The sequence below is a fragment of the Astatotilapia calliptera genome, chromosome 12, assembly GCF_964374335.1.
Source record: "Astatotilapia calliptera chromosome 12, fAstCal68.1, whole genome shotgun sequence".
NCBI lineage: Eukaryota > Metazoa > Chordata > Actinopteri > Cichliformes > Cichlidae > Astatotilapia > Astatotilapia calliptera.
In genome coordinates, this window is record NC_137433.1 from 11,768,671 (window position 1) to 11,789,709 (window position 21,039).

Consider the following 21,039-nt stretch of genomic DNA (forward strand, 5'->3'; position numbering starts at 1 on the left):
ACAAGTCACCATCAAGTGCGGGATCTACCAAGGAGATGCTCTGTCCCCACTGCTGTTCTGCATAGGCCTGAACCCCCTCAGTGAGATCATTAACAAGACTGGCTACGGATACCGACTACGGAACGGAGCAGTTGTCAGCCACCTCCTGTACATGGATGACATCAAGCTGTATGCCAAGAGTGAACGAGACATCGATTCACTGATCCACACTACCAGGCTATACAGCAATGACATTGGAATGTCGTTCGGACTGGAGAAGTGTAGTCGGATGGTAACAAAGAGAGGGAAGGTAGTCAGAACTGAGGGGATTGAACTACCAGAAGGCAACATTGCAGACATAGAGGACAGTTACAAGTACCTGGGGATCCCGCAGGCAAATGGGAACCATGAAGAGGCCGCTAGAAAGGCTGCAACCACCAAGTACCTGCAGAGGGTCAGGCAAGTCCTGAGGAGTCAGCTGAATGGTAAGAACAAGATCCGGGCCATCAACACGTACGCCCTGCCCGTGATCAGGTACCCTGCTGGGGTAATAGGCTGGCCAAAGGAGGAGATAGAAGCCACTGACGTAAAGACAAGAAAGCTCCTTACCATGCATGGAGGGTTTCACCCCAAGTCCAGCACCCTGAGGCTGTACGCTAAGCGGAAGGAAGGGGGCCGGGGACTGGTGAGTGTCAGCACCACAGTCCAGGATGAGACAACGAACATCCAAGAATACATTGGGAAGATGGCCCCAACTGACCGAGTGCTCAGTGAATACCTCAGGCAGCAGAAACCCAAGAAAGAGGAGGGAGACAAGGAACCATCATCCATCATGGAAGGACAGGCCCCTGCACGGTATGTACCACCGGCAGATAGAGGAGGTGGCTGATATCCAGAAATCCTACCAGTGGCTGGACAAAGCTGGACTGAAAGACAGCACAGAGGCACTAATCATGGCAGCACAAGAACAAGCTCTGAGTACAAGATCCATAGAGGCTGGCGTCTATCACACCAGGCAAGACCCCAGGTGCAGGCTGTGTAAAGATGCCCCAGAGACAATCCAGCACATAACAGCAGGGTGCAAGATGCTAGCAGGCAAGGCATACATGGAACGCCATAACCAAGTGGCCGGCATAGTGTACAGGAACATCTGTGCTGAGTATAACCTGGAAGTCCCGAGGTCAAAATGGGAGATGCCCCCAAGGGTGGTGGAGAATGACCGAGCTAAGATCCTGTGGGACTTCCAGATACAGACGGACAAAATGGTCGTGGCTAACCAACCGGACATAGTGGTGGTAGACAAACAGAAGAAGACGGCCGTAGTGATCGATGTAGCGGTTCCGAATGACAGCAATATCAGGAAGAAGGAACACGAGAAGCTGGAGAAATACCAAGGGCTCAGAGAAGAGCTCGAGAGGATGTGGAGGGTGAAGGTAACGGTGGTCCCCGTGGTAATCGGAGCACTAGGTGCGGTGACTCCCAAGCTAGGCAAGTGGCTCCAGCAGATCCCGGGAATAACATCGGAGATCTCTGTCCAGAAGAGCGCAGTCCTGGGAACAGCTAAGATACTGCGCAGGACCCTCAAGCTCCCAGGCCTCTGGTAGAGGACCCGAGCTTGAAGGATAAACCGCCCGCAGGGGCGTGCTGGGTGTTTTTTTATATACACTCAACAAAAATATAAACGCAACACTTTTGTTACTGCTCCCATTCCCCATGGGATGGACTTAGAGACCTAAAATTCATTCCAGATACACAATATAACCATCCCTCCCAAACAGTGGTCACAAATCAGTCCAAATGTGTGGTAGTGGGCACATCTGCTATATTGAGATAATCCATCCCACCTCACAGGTGTGCCACATCAGGATGCTGATCTGACATCATGAGTAGTGCACAGGTGTACCTCAGACTGCCCACAACAAAAGGCCACCCTGGAATGTGCAGTTTTGTCTCACAGCAAAATGCCACAGATGCCACAAGCAATGAGGGAGCGTGCAATTGGCATGCTGACAGCAGGAATGTCAACCAGATCTGTCGCCCGTGCATTGAATGTTCATTTCTCAACCATAAGCCGTCTCCACAGGCGTTTCACAGAATATGGCAGCACATCCAACCGGCCTCACAACCGCAGACCTCGTGTAACCACACCAGCCCAGGACCTCCACATCCAGCAGGTTCACCTCCAAGATCGTCTGAGACCAGCCACCCAGACAGCTGCTGGAACAATTGGTTTGCACAACCAAACAATTTCTGCACAAACTGTCAGAAACCGTCTCAGGGACGCTCAACTGCATGCCCGTCGTCCTCATCGGGGTCTTGACCTGACTCCAGCTCGTCGCCGTAACAGACTTGTGTGGGCAAATGCTCACATTCGATGGCGTCTGGCACGTTGGAGAGGTGTGCGCTTCACGGATGAATCATGGTTCACATTGTTCAGGGCAGATGGCAGCTGAGAATGTCCCAGTTCTTGCATGCCCAGCATACTCACCGGACATGTCACCCATTGAACATGTTCGGGATGTGCTTGACCGGCGTATACGACAGCGTGTACCAGTTCCCACGAATATCCAACAACCTCGCACAGCCATTGAAGTGGAGTGGACCAACATTCCACAGGCCACAATTGACAATCTGATAGACTCCATGCGACGATGTGTTGCACTGCATGAGGCAAATGGTGGTCACACCAGATACTGACCGGTTCTGGGTCCCCAGACCCCCAATAGAACAAAAAACTGTAAACTTCCAGGGTGGCCTTTTGTTGTGGGCAGTCTGAGGTACACCTGTGCACTCATGGTGTCAGATCAGCATCCTGATGTGGCACACCTGTGAGGTGGGATGGATTATCTCAATATAGCAGATGTGCCCACTACCACACATTTGGACTGATTTGTGACCACTGTTTGGGAGGGATGGTTATATTGTGTATCTGGAATGAATTTTAGGTCTCTAAGTCCATCCCATGGGGAATGGGAGCAAAAACAAAAGTGTTGCGTTTATATTTTTGTTCAGTGTATATATATATATATATATATATATATATATATATATATGTGTGTGTGTGTGTGTGTGTGTGTGTGCATGTGTGTGTGTATAAATATATAAAATTACGTAAAATAAACTACTCAGAGGTTTAACAGAGAGCCAATGAAGAGCAGCTAATATGGAATAAATATACTCTCTCTTTCTAGTACCTGTCAGTACTTCTGTTGTAGGATTTTGGATTAAGTGGATTAACTTTCAGGATGATTTTCGAACAACCTGATTGTAAATTAGAATAGTCCATCCTAAAAGTAATAAATGCATAAACTAGTTTTTCAGTATCATTCTGAGACAGGGTGTTCCTAATTTTAGAACTATTGAACAAATGCAAGAAAGCAGCCCAGCACATTTGTTTAATTTGTTCACTGAAAGACCAATGTCAAAATGACTTCAAGATTCCTCAAAGTGTTACTGGCCAAGACAGAGTAAGCACCTGGTTAGATACCATGTTTCTAAGATTTTTAGGGCTGAGTACAGTACCCCCTGTTTTATCTGAATTTAGAAGCAGGAAATTATAAGTCATCCAGGTTTTTTTTTGTCTTTAAGAGCTTCCTGCAGTAATTGGTGTGTTATCTAGCTTCATGTATAGATAAAGATAAATTCAGTCCACTGTCAGAAGAAGACCATAAGAAATTATACCTACATCATACTCCAATCGCTGTAATAAAATATTATGTTCAACAGTATCAAATGCTCTACTAAGCTCTAGTAGGATAAGTACAGAGGGAAGCCCACTATACACTCCTCAAATCAGAGCCAGACATTTGAAACACCCGGGGCTTAGCCCTAAAGGGTAGTATGCATGTGGGATTTTTTTTTTTTTTTTTTTTGGGGGGGGGGGGGGGGGTGCTTTTAATTAAGCAGCAAGGCAGAACATAATCAGGGCTGTATCAAGACACAAGGACTAAACCCCAATTCAACCAGACCCAGAACTGATCCGGAATTAAAACAGGACTGCAACAGTTCAAAATCAGGACTGCTTAGGACTTAACCAAGACAGAACCAGAATCAAAACTAGATGATAGTAGCACTAAAAATCATCATAGACCTGCACTACACTTATTTTTTTTATTTCTACCAAAGTACAGATTCAGAAAAGTTCATATAATTATTTAGCCTTGTTGTGCAAACAAGCCTGCATAACTTAATAAATATATAACTTGAAAAATAACAAACCTAAAAAGAAACACTAGGTACGGGATAAAAGAGTACCTATGATACGGTGATTCTTTTGTAAACAACCATTTGACTAACGTGTGTCTCACCTGCTCTTGTTCCATCTCTGTTCTGTCCTCATTCTCCTCTCTATCCCTCTCTGTTCCTCTCTCTCCCTCTTTGTGCTGACAATCATCAAATATACAGTTGAAACCAGATATTTACGTACTCTTCAGATGAAAACACAAACACTTTTTTAATTGTAACATCAAATCAGACTAAATGTTTATTTTTTTTAGATTAATAAATATAAAAAACATATTTGTTAACTTTAAGAGTAAAGAGAGAAACTATCTGCATTTCTTAATTGCAAATGGCACCAAATTGTATTCAAAATTGAGCCACACTTATGGAGCTCCACAATTCGTTTCCTGGTGTTTTGGTTGACATTTCTTGATTTTCCCATTTCAAAGAAACAGGCTCTGTGTTTTGCCTTATATGCATCCACAGCTGTGCCACCAATTTACTCACATGGACTCTACTAACCTCTCAGAAGCTTCTTCAGCTCAGAATGGAATCGTCTGGAGTTTTCTTATTAATTAACAATAAACTTAGTTTACATGTACTCCTAAATTTGATGAAAGTGATAAAAAAATAGAAAGCTCTGTCTCTCTTTATTCTGACATTTAACTAATTCAAAAGATATTTCAATATTTATTTATCCAAAACAAAACAAGTTTACTCTAAATTGATGTTGTACAGTAAAAAAATGTTCTTCTGTTTTTTCTTTTCTCATTGAAAGAAGCCCCTTACGTCCATTCTTGTGTATCAGTACATTACTGAAACCGATTTATTTAGCCGTGGAGGGTAACAACTGAAAATATGAAATAGACACACATGTAAGCTAAGACTCTCTAAAGAAACAGCATTGTTGTTGTTCGGCTTTTCATTTCGCTATTTGTTAATTCAATTGAAGAGCAAGTAATGTAATATGGGTCAAGTGATCAGTTTGATATCAATCTTTCATGATACACCGTCATATTTACATTATTTGTACAGTACGAATGATTTGCTTTGGTACCTGGTCGAACTTCACTTCTCCTCTGTCTGTCTGGCTCTGTTTCTCCAACAGCGCACTCGCAGGCTGCAGCTGCCCCACCCCGCTTAGTGCCTGAGCTCGGATCATACCAATATTAGGGGGGATTTACGCACAGTTGTAAATTCCCACAGTGTGCACTATGTGCTTCGAATATTGTGTGTAGTTTTTTGTTTTATACAGTTGTCAGCCAGGCATCTAACTATGAAAAAATTACACTCCAAAAGACCCCGGGCTTCTGAAAAAACAACCCGGGCTTAAGCCAACCCCCCCCCGCTCCGCCACTGCTGCACTGCACAGCATGCACTATGGCACACCTGTGAGGTTTAATTCCATCATCTACCTTCTTCCACTCGGATATATTTTTCGTAAATATAATATTCAGTTCCACTGCTACGCCGATGACACCCAGCTCTATCTCTCTACCAAACCTGACTCTACTCTTCCTCCACCTTCCCTTATCCTCTGTCTAGCTGAACTCAATTCTTGGTTCTCCTCCAACTTTCTTAAACTCAACAGCAATAAATCGGAACTTCTTCTGGTTGGCACCAAACGACTGCTATCCAGAATTAACAATTTCTCTCTCACCATCAATAACTCACTGGTCCCTATCTCTCCTTCTGTGAAAAGCTTGGGTGTCATTCTCGATAGCACATTATCCTTTAACTCGCATATCAATAATATTACACGTGCAGCATATTTCCAACTCCGTAACATTAATCGCCTCCGCCCCTTCCTCACACCTTACGCCACTGCCATTCTCATCCATAATCTTGTTATCTCTAGAATTGACTACTGCAACTCATTATTATTTGGCCTCACACAAAAATCTATCAACAAGCTCCAACGTGTCCAGAACTCTGCTGCCCGTATTATTACTAGGACTTCTTCTACCCACCACATCTCCCCAATCCTGAAGCAACTTCACTGGCTCCCGGTCAAATTTCGCATCCATTTTAAAATAATTCTGTATACGTTCAAGGCTATTCACTCTCTCTCTCCACCGTACCTCTCTGACTTATTACAGATGAAGCTCCCATCCCGCTGCCTCAGATCTTCATCTTCTCTTTCTCTCTCTGTTCCCTCTGCTCGTCTGATCACAATTGGAGGGAGGGCCTTTAGTTGCTCTGCCCCTCGACTTTGGAATTCCCTACCCCCGGACCTCAGAAATATTAGCTCATTCTCTCTTTTTAAGTCCACCCTTAAAACTCATTTGTTTAAAATTGCCTATTCTTAAATTTCTGTATGTTTTAACTTTTATCTTCTATTCTTATCATTGTGTATATTTCCAGTTTTTATCTGTTGTACAGTGTCCTTGGGTGCTTTGAAAGGCGCTATTTAAATAAAATGTATTATTATTATTATTATTATGTTGTTTAGTTTGTGTTTGGGAGTTGTGTCCTTGGGATGAACCAGTTTTTGTAGTGGCTGGGTTTGACATGCACTGGGATGTCGTGCTTGGAGAAGATTCTCCCTGAGTTTCTCTGATAAACCTGCGACATAAAGGATGACAATGTTGATGTCTGACCATTGTTATTGTGCATCGTTATTGATCTGATGATAGCCCAGTTGGGATAACCGCATTTTTTAAGAGCTTTCTTTACATACGTGTGTTCCTTTTCTTTCCTTTCTGGCTTTGAGTAATCAAGATTCTGCAACACCATCAGAAAACATTTCCTCTATGTTTGTGTTCCAGAGTGTGGTGGGAGTCAAAGGTACTGGTCTGCATGCACGGGCTTACGATAAACTAAAATAAAATAAATAGACTTATTAAAAGAGCCAACAGTGTACACAACATTGTGTTAATGTCTGCCAGGCATGCATTAACCCAAGTCAGCTGACCAATGTGAAGCACATTAAAGCAGTCAATTAACCACAGCACATCAGCTGATCACACTGTTTAAAACTGCTACTACCCAGCTCATTAATTAACTGATTTTCTTCTACATATCTCATTGTCAAATCTCAAACTGGGCATTTGAGCTGCTGTAGCCTGCATACAGTTGCTGTTACAGAATTCCCAGTACCCCCTACAATTGCTACACTTGCGTAACTCACTGAATATCATCAGTCATGTTTTGTCACTTATCCCCACTCTGTGCTTATTTCTGCTCTCTACCACCTGCTTTCCCATATACATATATATGAGCATGTAGGAGTTAGCTCGTGCTAACTCATGTTAGCAGTTACTGTATTAGCAGTGGAGCTGGCAAAGAATCAACTAAGGGATAACTGCATCTATGCAAGCATTCAACTTGAGGTGACACTAAGGCAAAACACATGTGTAGCATTCTTTCATTTCATGGAGATATGTCACGGTCATTTAGCAAAATACTCATCTGATGCTGAAAAAACAGTCTATGCGTTTATCAGCTTTGGGCTGACAGGGACTAGTACTGACAGGGACTAGAAAGAGAAAGAGTATTTCTCCCATACTGGCTTCTTCATTGGCTCCCTGTTAAATCCAGCAACTGAATTTAAAATCCTGCTCTTCACATACAAAGTCTTAAATAATCAGGTCTTATAAGTGACCTTCTAGTGCCATATCACCTCATTAGAGAACTTCGCTGTCAGACTGTGGGCTTATTTGTGTTTTCCCATGATGCATTGAATGTCACCCTTTTCACTTATACTATGTGTTTATACAATTCTCTGTTCTCAATTTAATTATTAGTTATTATTAATCTCTGGCTCTGTACCACAGCGTGTCTTTGTCCTGTTTTCCTCCCCTCACCCCCAATTGGTCATGGAAGATGGCTGTCCCTCCCTAAGCCTGGCCTTGCCGGAGGTTTCTTCATGTTAAAAGGGAGGTTTTCCTTTCTACTGTTGCCAAAGCACTTGCTCATACCGGGTCATATGATTGTTGGGATTTTCTCTATGTTCTTTTTATCATTGTAGGGTCTTTGCCTTACAATATAAAGTGCCTTTAGGCAATTGTAGTTGTGATTTCATGCTATGTAAATAAAATTTAATTGAAATTTTCATACTGTTTCTATTCCTTCTCTGCGCAGAAGTCCATTTTGAATTAGCTTCTTTGAATCCGCTACTGACAGTTTTATCCAAATGAAATTCAAATGTGAGAACATTATCAATTCATTTACAACTAAACCATTCACAGGTTTTCTATTTTGTTCCCAGGTTGAAATGGGGAAAAAAAATCAACACGTGAGCCTTAAACTATGTTTTCTATATTCATGATTTTTTTTTAAATAAAATTACGTTATCCCTACAACTGCATACACACTGGAAGTGATTCACAGTGACGTGGCAACCAGGAAAGTAAAGGAAAATCTACAACTTCAAGTGACTATGGATGAAATAACTGCTGGCAATGCGAAGTGTGTGGGACCCAAGATAAATGTTTCTCAACTTCCAGGTGAGTCAACCAGTAAGAGTGAAAAATAAATGTTTGACATATGACCAGGTAGTAATATCTTCCACAGGATAACTAAGCACCTGGAGCCTGGAATGTATGCAAACAACAAGCCATCAGCTTCAAAGCAATGTGCGATAAACAAATTATTTCCAATCTATAGGCACCTTAGTTGGGTTATTTGGGACTTAATTGATGTTATGGGATTGAAATACAAGAAAATACAACAATGAAAAATGTCTGTACAGCTAATTGAAATGTAGTTAAGGGTTTTGGTAAGTACAGGCAGGTTTTAGTTGATGGCACTCAGACACATTACTGTTATGTTTAAAAAGACATTTGTTTCACTGAAGCATGAGTTTAATAATTTATACATGAAGCTGATCTAAGCATAAAAAGAATGGTGGTTAAAAGGGTGTATTAGGATGAGGTATAAGGTAAAATGGGGTGGAGTAGGATGCAAGTGGATTGGGGTTGCATGGGGGGTTCCCCACCTGGTCACACCTTGTTGCAATCTACTTGGGGGAGAACAGTGGTAAAACAGGGTACAAAACATTTATGGATGCTTCACATACATAAACAAAATAAGGCATATGTTTGCATCAACTGACAACAGCATAGTTTCAGAAAGAAAGAAAGAAAAAAAAATGTAACAATAGATTTTTTTGTTTGGTAGCAGTTGATAAACTATTTCATTGACAGCACATAGTGAAAACAAGAGTGAAATCGTAGGTATGATTGCGTTCTAAGTGCTATTTCTAGAGGTAGCCTTTCACTGAAGTAATACACAAATAGTAACTGTCGTATTAAAACAGGCAGCTGCTATGTCCTTGTCTGTAATATACACACAACAACTACTGAGTCGCAACCAAAATATCAAATGAAGAGATCAAATAAGAAAAACAATGGCCTTTTAGGAAATTGTCTATATAATAATAACGGCATTTAGAATAAAACTAATTAAAGAAATGTTACATGAGTCCTAAAAACTGGGTTATCACTTGCATCTGAATCCAACATTACAAACCAGTATTGCAGTTTGCTTCATCATGTTTAATGATGCAGTCTGAGTAGTTCAAGAAGGTCAAGTCACAGATTCAAAGATTTGGCCTTGGATTCAGGTTTGTTGTCCATGCGACAAGCACTTGATCAAATGAATGGTAGGCAGTTCAAGATTCATGCATGATGAGAGAATGACAGCTGACAGTCAAACAAGGCTTGGTATAAGATAGCGACAATACGGCAAAGACTGAGCAAAAACCATCCGCAAATTACTTGTTTTGATTTGACTAAACCTGCTGCAGAAACAAAAGGAACTCAATTCATAAAGACAATTTAGAATCACATCTACAGAGATATCAAGTATTTGATATTCTGTAAATGGATCAAACATGAAATAAAATGCAAGAAAAAAAAGAAAATATGACCATAAAATAAGAAAACTGGAATTAAAATTCATCCTGCTTGTCTTAAAACGGTGGCTTTCTACATTAACAGCATTTGATCAAATGGAGAGCTTTTTACTTGTTGGTAATTATCTAATTAAACTAATTAAATTAACACACATTAGCTCCTTTATGTTGATAAAATAGACTCAATTTGACTTTAAAGTATTTCAAGCATAAAATTATGCAGTGTGTTTTTCTTTAAATCATTCAAAAGGCTTGTAAACAAACGTGATACAATATTTCTTTTAAAGCTGTCGTAGTGATCTGCAAAATTGGAAACAATATTGCTCTTGTATTGCAGTGTAGAGCTATAGGTAACTAGGTATAGGTAAGTCTCATGTGTGAGAAACTAGTCAGATTAGGTTATACGTGATTTTATTTGTATGCTGAGCTTACTTTATAATTACTGAATCCTTTCACATTACATAATAAAGAGCTTTTGAATTTGGACTGGCTGATATTCATCTAAAAAACCTACATTTAGCATTTTTTGTTGATATCAGCTGGTATTATCTCAGTTCTCTTTCTCCACAAATCCAGTAAATATATCTAATATAGTATAAACTTAGTAGTAGCATCCACATCTACGCAGTACATGAGCCAGTTATAAAAGTAAAAAATAGTAAAAATTAATTAAAAAACAGATTTTCAATTATCTTTCAGTTTATGAGCTATCGAAAGTAATTAAATTCACTGTGATAGAAGGTAAAGCTTATATGTCCTCTCCATCTTGGTTGTCTATTACCTATTCTGGGAGAGGTCTCTTCTCTTCTCAAGTTTGTGTAAGTTTTTTCTTATCTGTCCTCCTATCCCGTCTATTTCACTGTTTCTATTATTTTTACTTCATATTTTAAACCCCCCCCAGAAAAGAATAGAATAAGTAGCTGTTTCCACAGCTAGTTTCATAAAGTTTAATTTATTTTCTACTGAAGCCAGTGATGCTCATTAGTCACTGAAAACATTAAACATTAATTTAACTAGTATTACTTTCTGAGCACAGGTCTGGAACAAATCATCCACAATGATGATGATTTAGACAGATGTCTGTCAAGGAACATAATGTACACTGTTGTGCAAAAGTCTTGAACCACACCTCACTTCTTTATGTTTTGCTTCCATGGATCCAGATTTTCTTGTAATGTTTTTAAAATGGTCTTCAGCAATAGTTTTCCAGATTTTCTGAAGGTCTTTTTTTAAGTTTTTTGTTTTCTTGGAAAGTTAGCTGCATTTTCTCCAATTTTCAGAAAAAAAACACCAACAATGACACAGTTAGGCAAAAATAAATATTATATTATCTAAATATTATTATATATTTTCACCAACAGGGTGATTCCCAAAGAGCATTGGCAACAACCTGGACACAGGACCTGAGAGATACAGCTGGCCATTCAGTTCATCCATTTACAGTTCACCAAATACTCCTAAGGAAGGAAATGCTAAATTACACAAGAACTAGACTGAATGTCCTATGGAATGATGAATTCACATGTCTATAGCCAACTGTAAAACATGTTGGAGGCTCTGTTGTGAGTTGAGTCTGCATTTCAGCCAGAGTTTTCATTATGATAATGATCCAAACCACACTGCCAGCGCAGTAAAAGTATACCTGACAGAAAAACACTAAATGGATTATCAGCTACAGCTTAGCCTTGATCTGAACATTATTTAAGCAACATGGGATCATCTGAACAGAGAATGGAACAAAAGGCAGTCAAAATCCAAAGAGGAGGGTTTTTTTTAAAATGTCCTTTAGGAAGCCTGTAGAACTATTCCTGAAAACTACAGAGAAATTAAAAGAAAGCTTGCCTAAGATGGTTAAGTGCCTCTTGACAATAAATAAAGATGTTAATACAAAAATATTGGCTTTTTGTACAAACATCATTTTTGCCTTATACACCGTATTTATATATTTATAAGTATACTGATAAGTGGGATGCAAAAGTTTGTTAATAGTCATTACTTGCCGGTATAAATCTTTGGTTGTTACAATAAAAAATGTCAGTTAAATATATCATATAGGAGACACACACAGTGTTATTTGAGAAGTAAAATGAAGTTTATTGGATTTACAGAAAGTGTGCAATAATTGTTTAAACAAAATCAGGCAGGTGCATAAATTTGGGCACCACAAAAAAAATAAAATAAAATAAAATCAATATTTAGTAGATCTGCCTTTTGCAGAAATTACAGCCTTTAAACGCTTCCTGTAGGTTCCAATGAGAGTCTGGATTGTGGTTGAAGGTGTTTTGGACCATTCCTCTTTACAAAACATCTCTAGTTCATTCAGGTTTGATGGCTTCTGAGCATGGACAGCTCTCTTTAACTCACACCACAGATTTTCAAAAATATTCAGGTCTGGGGACTGAGATGGCCATTCCAGAACGTTGTACTTGTTCCTCTGCATGAATGCCTTAGTGGATTTTGAGCAGTGTTTCAGGTTGTTGTCTTATTGAAAGATCCAGCCCCGGCACAGCTTCAGCTTTGTCACCGATTTCTGGACATTGATCTCCAGAATCTGCTGATACTGAGTGGAATCCATGTGTCCCTCAACTTTGACAAGATTCCCAGTCCCTGCACTGGCCACACCACCATATTTTACTGTAGGTAGCAGGTGGTTTTTATTTTGGAATGCTGTGTTCTTTTTCCTCCATGCATAACGCCCCTTGTTATGCCCAAATAACTCAATTTTAGTTTCATCAGTCCACAGCACCTTATGCCAGAATGAAGCTGGTTTAGCATACCTCAAGCGGCTCTGTTTGTGCTGTGGGTGGAGAAAAGGCTTCCTCTGCACCACTCTCGCATACAGCAACTCCTTGTGTAAAGTGCGCCGAATGGTTGAACAATGCACGGTGACCCCATCTCCTGCAAGATGATGTTGTAGGCCTTTGGTGCTGATCTGTGGGTTAACTCTGACTGTTCTCACCATTCGTCGCTTCTGTCTATCTGAGATTTTTCTTGGTCTGCCACTTCGAGCCTTAACTTGAACTGAGCCTTTGGTCTTCCATTTTCTCAATATGTTCCTAACTGTGGAAACAGACAGCTTAAAGCTCTGAGAAAGCTTTCTGTATCCTTCCCCTAAACCAGACCTTCCCAAAGTGTGGCGCCCGCCCCCTAGGGGGCGCGCAGAGCCATGGCAGGAGGAGGGCGCGGGATGACAAGGGGGGGAAAAAAACAAAACGCTTGGACACTGCGAGCACGGGGCGCCTACAGAAACGCAAAGCAGGAGATGAAGCATAGCTGAATATGTTTCCAAACCAACTTCATTCTAAGCCAAAGACTAGAAAATATGGTGAAGCATATCTTCCCTTTGGTTTCACCTGCACAAGTGCCGAGGTAGGTCTCCCCTGCAGAATTGGTTTTCCCTTCGTCGGGAGCAGCGCTGGGCTGTTTAAATCACGGTCAAACAGTATCTCACATTCTTGATTTTTAGTTCACAAACACTTCTTGTATTGACTAACTACTCCTGACATTTTGGAGATATACATACTATACTATACTTTATACAGTAAAGTTACAGTGGGATACAAATAATATCAGGCAGATCCTGCCACGATTTGTTCCCTCGGTTCAAATCACGGACAAACAGTATCCCACAGCTGTTTATGTTTTTAAACCTATTTTGCACAGAGAGGCATCTTTTGAAAAATGCATTGATAGCAATGTTGAATATTATTACACAGGAGAAAAAAAAACAACTACACGTAAAATAATCACACCGTGACGCCTCTGCCTTTGTAAATGGAGGGACAGTAACTGCGTGTGTATGTAAGCGTGTAAAACCTGCAGACAGTAAGATTAACAGTATTTTGTCTCTATCTGCCATTCTGCAATTCATCTTCAATCTCCGTTTTCGGTGATTCCCAACGTCGTTTACGTGTGGACGAAACAGCTGCGTTTTCAAAAATACTCGTGTAGGTGCGGATGTAGCGTAAAAGAGTTAGTAGTTTATTTTCTTACTACCTGCAATTTATCGCAGATTACTTGTATTTGCTTAATTGTTTACTAAATGTTTGAGGTGTGAAAGAAACCGCAATGGAGCAAAATATGGGTGTGTGTGGTTGGAGGATGTGTGCGTGTGTGTGCGTGTACTCTTCAGAGAACATTAAAAGAGGAGGGAAACTTACAATTGACCCCCTTAAATACTCTTTCTCATTATTGGATTCACCTGTGTATGTAGGTCAGGGGTCACTGAGCTTACCAAGCCAATTTGAGTTCCAATAAATAGTTCTAAAGGTTTTGGAATCAATAAAATGACAACAGTGCCCAAATTTATGCACCTGCCTGATTTTGTTTAAACAATTATCGCACACTTTCTGTAAATCTAATAAACTTTATCTCACTCCTCAAATATCACTGTGTGTCTCCTATATGATATATTTAACTGACATTTTTTATTGTAACAACCAACGATTTATACAGGGAAATAATGACTATTAACAAGGTTGCCCAAACCTTTGCATCCCACTGTGTACTTATATACTGTATTTCAATGTATATGTCCACATGATTTAATATAAGACATTGCACCAATTTTTATCTACGTTTAAAATATGAAGAAATAAGGCAGGCTCAAGACCTTTGCAAAGTACTGCCTATCATTTCGGTGTAGATGGAAATCATGTGACACTACAGTCACAGGAATGTCATTTAACACCTCTATTTACGAGCACGCATACAGTCACATGGTACTAGCATGCACACTCTAATCCGCATGCTACGAGCTCAATATTCTCTGACGACTACTCGTGCCCACTGGCACCAGTTTTCTTGTAATGTTAACAAGTCTCTGCTGAACAATTAATATGAAATTAATGTGATCATTCCAGTCTAACCAAAGCTGTGGCAAAACACAGTGCTGATAAAAACACCTCTCAAAGGCTCAGGGAAGATACGAGATATGAGCACTATCGTGCCATGTCCCCAAATAGCACAAATGGCTATAGAGCAAGGACCTGATGCCAAGCAACACGATACACTGCTGGAACCAGGTTCTCAATCTGCATGACGCATGAATAGCTGGTGGACCAGATGCGTGTGTCCCAAACAAAACATTACACACTGCCAAAAAGATACATTCTCACAAGCAATTTCACTACATATACTGCTTACTGCTTAAACAAAAACAAACAAACAAAAGAAAATAAAACAAAACAGATAAGGGTGGTAATTTGTCATTCTGACATTGCTGATTGTTTCCTTCAACAATCACTATTTTACAATCTTTTTAATATAACTGTGTTCTGTGTAAAATGGATTTGCCCTAGCTTCTGGCATGATTCAAAACAAGTGGGCAATTTTAACAGAAAAATATTTTTGTTTGCAGTTAATTTAATCTTACTCACAAAAGGATGCTGAAAAATGTATTGGCTTAAATTTCTATACAGTTTGAAAATTGTGTTTGTCCGGTTTCCCTCATAGAATTGTGGCCAAATACATTTCCATATAGTAAACAGGGTAGATTGTTGTTGGTGTATTAAAAAAGACAAATTTAGATTATTTGACTTTAATTTTAACTTTAATTTCTTTATACTTTGTGACCTAGATGTCAAGAAGTAAGACCGAGTATGTGAGGAAATTACTTGTTTTTGCAGTGTAAGCCATGTATGTTTTCTTTCTCACATACATACACACTGATAATGACACAAACAGGCAAGATGAGAGAGGTAGAGGAGGCATTACCCCATGAAGCTCCTTCAAAACGATAACAGGACAGAAACAGGGAGAGGATTATGTAAATTAGCACATTGTACAATATCATAACACACACACACACACACACACTCTCATACACACCTCTCACACATACATAAAGAGGTCATCTGCTTTTGTAAGGTTAGTGTATGTGTATAGTGTTTGTGGTCAAGGCAAACGTTTTGGCACAGGAACAAATTTTGTGTTTCATACATTTTGCCATTTGTTTCAATGATATAGTGAAAAATAATCGCAATCATTTCATAAGCTTCAAAGAGTTCCTTGGCAAAAAACAAACAAACAATCAAATTCATGCAAAGAGACAGTACTTATAGTTATGACACCTCTTCTTTATAATTTCTCCAGTTTGCTGTGGCATGCTCAATATCAGCTTCTGGACCAAAACCTGAATAAAGGTGACTCAATCCTGCCTTATCAGTGCTCAGAGTTGATCAGTTTGTGAGCTTTTCGATTGTCCAGCCACTTCCAGTGAATAAGAAACAATTTGCTGAAATTATGTGAATCTGTACTTAGTGATAACTAAGTGGCTGAGAGAGCGTCAAACTAACATTTTGGATCCATACCTAAGAGAATCTTTAAAAAAACAGGTAAACAAGCAAAACATGAAATGTAAATGATTGTTCTTCACTTAGAAACATGTAAAAATAATTAAATGAAAACTGAACCAGTACAGTATATAAAACACAGTTTTTGCCACTATCAAAACTTGACTGTAGCTATGACTGTATATTTGGCTAACCAAAGGTACGCACTATCATTTAAATTATATGTCATCTCTCAGTGTAGTGTGGTATTTGATGTATATTGCACATAACACACCAGATTCAGGATTAACAATATCTGTAAATGTCTCATTTTATCACAGAAAGACAGAAGCTGTGGAACTTACGAAAAAGCAAATGCCACCAGTGCCCCACTGACCACTATGAAGTCCAGGATGTTCCACAGGTCTCTGAAGTAGGATCCAGGATGAAGCAATAGCCCCAGGTCTACCATCTAAACCAAGAACAGGTAATTTATGTTCTTTTGCTTATTTTGTTTAACTTAAAATTACCTATTAAAATCAACTGTTATAAGGACTTTCTTCTGTTTATACTTTTGCTGATAATGAGTATCCACTATTACAATGGTAATAGTGTATGACAAAAAATAAAAAAATAACAAAAAAATGTTAGAGACAGCAGTGTAATCACTCTCGCTGGCAGAAGAGTAAGACAAAAGTCATGAACTGCAGATTTAAATGAATATTGAAATGCGATTAAATATGGTGTTAAATTCCTCACTGACAGAACACTGTCAGATTTAAATACTGTGGATTATACATATAAGAACCATAACACAGCAGATATACTGAGTGAACTGCACTGGTCACAGTGAGGTACATTCCTGCCTCAGTATCGTATTATAGTATTACTTATTTGGTTTCTGCAAGTAAAAACTGAAATGACTCACCAGTTTGCTTCTGATAAAATATAATGAAAACACATACTAAATACAGTGAACAATAGTGAATTTCAAATGGTATTAGTGTTTACCTTGATCACCATTTCAAAAGTGAAAACACCAGTAAAGGCATAGTCCAGATATTTGAGCACCTGTAAAAAGACTCGATTATTACTGACAAAGACAACAAAGTAGAAAAGAAACTGTAGATACTATTCTGAAATAGTTCTACTTGCGTAATAATCCAGTATATAATAATCTATCATAGATGTATGGCCCCATTTTTAGGCGCCACACACAGACAAAAAATATATATAAATGTATATAAAAAACCTGACTCAGGCAGAAGAAAAGATAAGAAAATATACTTCTCTCAGTTCTGTATGAGTACAGTGGGTATTGTATGTAGTTTTATTACTGTGTACTCTGTGTCTCACATTGTTGCGGGGTGCATTAGTCCAGACAGGGTCCTCTGCTGCCAGAGCAATACTGCTCATCGCAATGACAACCAGGATGGACATCTCAAAATAACGCAGAGTCACAATATAGTGACACAACCGCCTCACCCTGAGGAAAAAGAGGCCAAGAAAAAAGAAGTAAGTACTTGCTGTTGCTTCACTGTTCTTGTCCCTTCCCACACTCCAGCAGTGTTAAAATGCTATATACAACTGGTGCCTGTCAGCACTCATCTGTACCATGAGATTGGCTTTTAGTAAGACATGCAATATGTTCTTTTTTACAGATATGAAATAAAATACCACCCAAGAGCTACACTGGCTAACATTCACAGGATGTTGTGATGGCTCAGTGTGGTAGCACCTTATAACCATATGGAGGGAGGAAGCAGAGCTCAGAACTCACGGATTGGTCTGTCCAAAGATGAACATTGAACTGTAAGGCAGGATGGGTTTAGGCCCACTTGGGCCTAGATCCTCCAGGGTCTTCTCATTTATGGGCACTGTTTCACAATCAATACTGTTCACTGCAAAGAAAGATCATCAGACCGTGATAATGCTCATTAGTGGCACTGAATATCATCATCATCAAGATCACTATTTCTGTCATATAATGTGTTTCTCAGAGCAGCATTGAAAAATGAATACAATGTCTTTCAGCACCAACACGAGCGAGGGAATTATCTTCCACGGCACTGAAGGAACCCTGAAAATGCTGGCTAACGACAAATGTAAATTCTGCAAAAATATATAATTCATGTTGGCAAGAATGTCAATTGCAGGCAAGTAAAATTAACATTGAATCAGTGTGCAACTTTGCTACAACAATGCCGGACTCTAGAGCAGGGCGATATTACCAAAAATATTTATCACGATATACATTTGAAAATTTGCGATAACAATATAATTAACGATATAAGTGACGATATAACTGACACTAGGCAAAATACTTTACAACTCCACAACTTTATGCGTGCAAAAAAAAAAAATCAATTAAAAAAGCAGCTGTTTTTTATGTGCATTAAAGTTATATAAAAATTTAACAGTGCAAATGCAAAATCCTTGCTGACAGTTTAACCAAAAGGCATTTCCAGTGGAAATTGGCCGACATATCCTCAGCATAACCATATATATATTTAAAAAGAGGTTATACACACACAATACGGTAATATTATGTTGAAGCACAGTGCGTATCACTCCGTTCGTAGCTTAGCAAAGTCGTATTAAAACATTTTCCAGCACCGTGTACCACAAATAATCGTTTCGAATTCAGTAAACACAACCAGAATTCATACATAAGGCACATGGGATTATAAGGGGCACTGTCGATTTTCAGAAAACTCAAAGGATTGATTTTAAGTGTGCCATATTTTCCAAAAAACATGGTAATAACGACGGCCCGCTAGCATGCGCTACCAAAAATAGTGCTTTGTTGTGTATCTGACAGACGAAAGCTAAAACAGTGCGACACCACTGAAGTTGCAACATAGAACCAATTCTGTTTCATCCGTTTCATTCACCGATCCGCTTTCGCCCTTCTCATTCTCTGTTACCGGCACGCTTTTTCTGCCATTTGCGTATGAAAACAAAGGCACTGCGCATGCGGGTTTTACCCATATTCTATCACGATATTTCATTTTCTTATTGTTGCCCGACATTATGACATTGTTGCCCGGTATTACCGTGAACGGTATGGCCCAGCCCTACCGGACTCTGCAGTTTTTTCTGGTCCCCACCCAAACTGGACCATGTGTGAGATATTTGGCATGTTCTCCCAAAATTGCTGACTGTCTAAAACCAATTTGAGCTTTATTGATGACTGGAAAAGTTTCTCTGGAAAAACTGGTCTTAGGAACGATTACATCCATTTCACTTTGGATGTAGCAGCCTGCCCTCCCCCCAAAAAAAACAACAACAACAAAACAAAAAATAACAAATATCACATAACAAAAAAAAAAAAAAGACTGTACAGAGTTGGGACCCGGAAGCAGAGTTGCAGAGTTACACACACCTCTCTGCAGCTTCTCTCCTCTTGTTACCACATTTAACAAACCATGTTATCAACTCCATCCCCATAGACACTATCTGCTCACAGGCCACCAAAAACAAACCAAACATCAGCAAAAAATAAATGATTTAAACATTTAAAAAAAAAAATCACAAAAAAGTAACAATATACTATTCAAAACTGCAATGAAAAAAAAACTGTTGTGGATTAACATCAGATATCTCTCTTCTAAGTCCATGTTAGTAAATTAATTAATAATTCATCAACATATTGATTTACTCTGCTTTACATAAACTGGGTTACAGCAGGATGATTATGTTAGTTTAAATGAATTAACATGCCTGACTAATACTAACTGATAGCACAGGCTGGGGTGAGGGAGTGACAGCAATCTCCACTACTCCACCTTAACCATACATCAGAGTTTTAATTAATTTTTAAAGCCTGACACTTAGCCTCGTGCATCCTGACTGGAAAACTCGAAAATCTGTTTTTAGTTGTTGTCTATCTATTGTCCGCCTGGTCCACACTCAGAGTTCATATCTGATTCTATCTGATTTCTATCTGTCTTTCTCCAGCTGATCTTCAGTAATTGCTTCCTACAACTCAAAGATGTCATGCCATTGCGACATATATCTTAATTTTAAATATGATCAACCTATATCTATTAATGGGCTACGTACCAAAGGCCTTTAAGCTGGGAGTAACTCAACCATTACTTAAAAGGCCATCACTTTATCCAGCTAGGGGCCAATTTCCAACCTTCCTTTTAATCTCAAAAAATCTTTAAGTAGTTGTAAAACGGATAACTGATCATCTTTAGAGAAATTGTTTATTTGAAGAGTTTCACTCAGGTTTCAGAATTCATCACAGTACAAAAAAGCATTAGTAGGGGTTATAAATGATCTTCTCATGGCCTCTGGCAGTGGCACGTCTCTGTGCTTGTCCCACTGCTCAGTGCAGAATTCGATACTGTTGACCACAATATTTTGTTACAGAAATTAGAGCATACCATAGAAATTAAAGGCTGCGGTGGTGTCAGTCACATGTAACAGGCTCAGAATTTTTCATTTAAATATATAGTCCTCTTCAAGCATTAAGTTTATTTCTGGAGTTACTCAGGGTTCCATGCCAGGACCAATATGGTTTACATTATGCATGCTTCCCTTAGGGAGTATCATTAGAAAGCATATACACACACTGCTGCTGTGCAATTTTATCTTTCTGTCTTAGGTGCACCAGCGCAAAAATTAGGTGCACCTAAATTTTTCAACCACATCACTTAACAACGCAACTTTAGATGTTCATTTTTTTTTAAAATTGCTGTC

General features: G+C 39.3%; 1 protein-coding gene across 1 annotated transcript in view; it reads right to left on the reverse strand.

The window, feature by feature from the left end:
• LOC113033089 (voltage-dependent N-type calcium channel subunit alpha-1B-like) overlaps nucleotides 1-21,039 on the reverse strand; it is a 326,109-nt gene that overhangs the window by 144,267 nt on the left and 160,803 nt on the right. The window contains exons 22-27 of the mRNA XM_080308904.1: nucleotides 18,110-18,230; nucleotides 17,686-17,815; nucleotides 17,341-17,400; nucleotides 16,695-16,801; nucleotides 15,773-15,784; nucleotides 9,140-9,160 (exon numbers count right to left, since the gene is read on the reverse strand). Coding sequence (XP_080165030.1) covers nucleotides 9,140-9,160; nucleotides 15,773-15,784; nucleotides 16,695-16,801; nucleotides 17,341-17,400; nucleotides 17,686-17,815; nucleotides 18,110-18,230 — 451 coding nt within the window. The remainder of the gene's footprint in view (nucleotides 1-9,139; nucleotides 9,161-15,772; nucleotides 15,785-16,694; nucleotides 16,802-17,340; nucleotides 17,401-17,685; nucleotides 17,816-18,109; nucleotides 18,231-21,039) is intronic.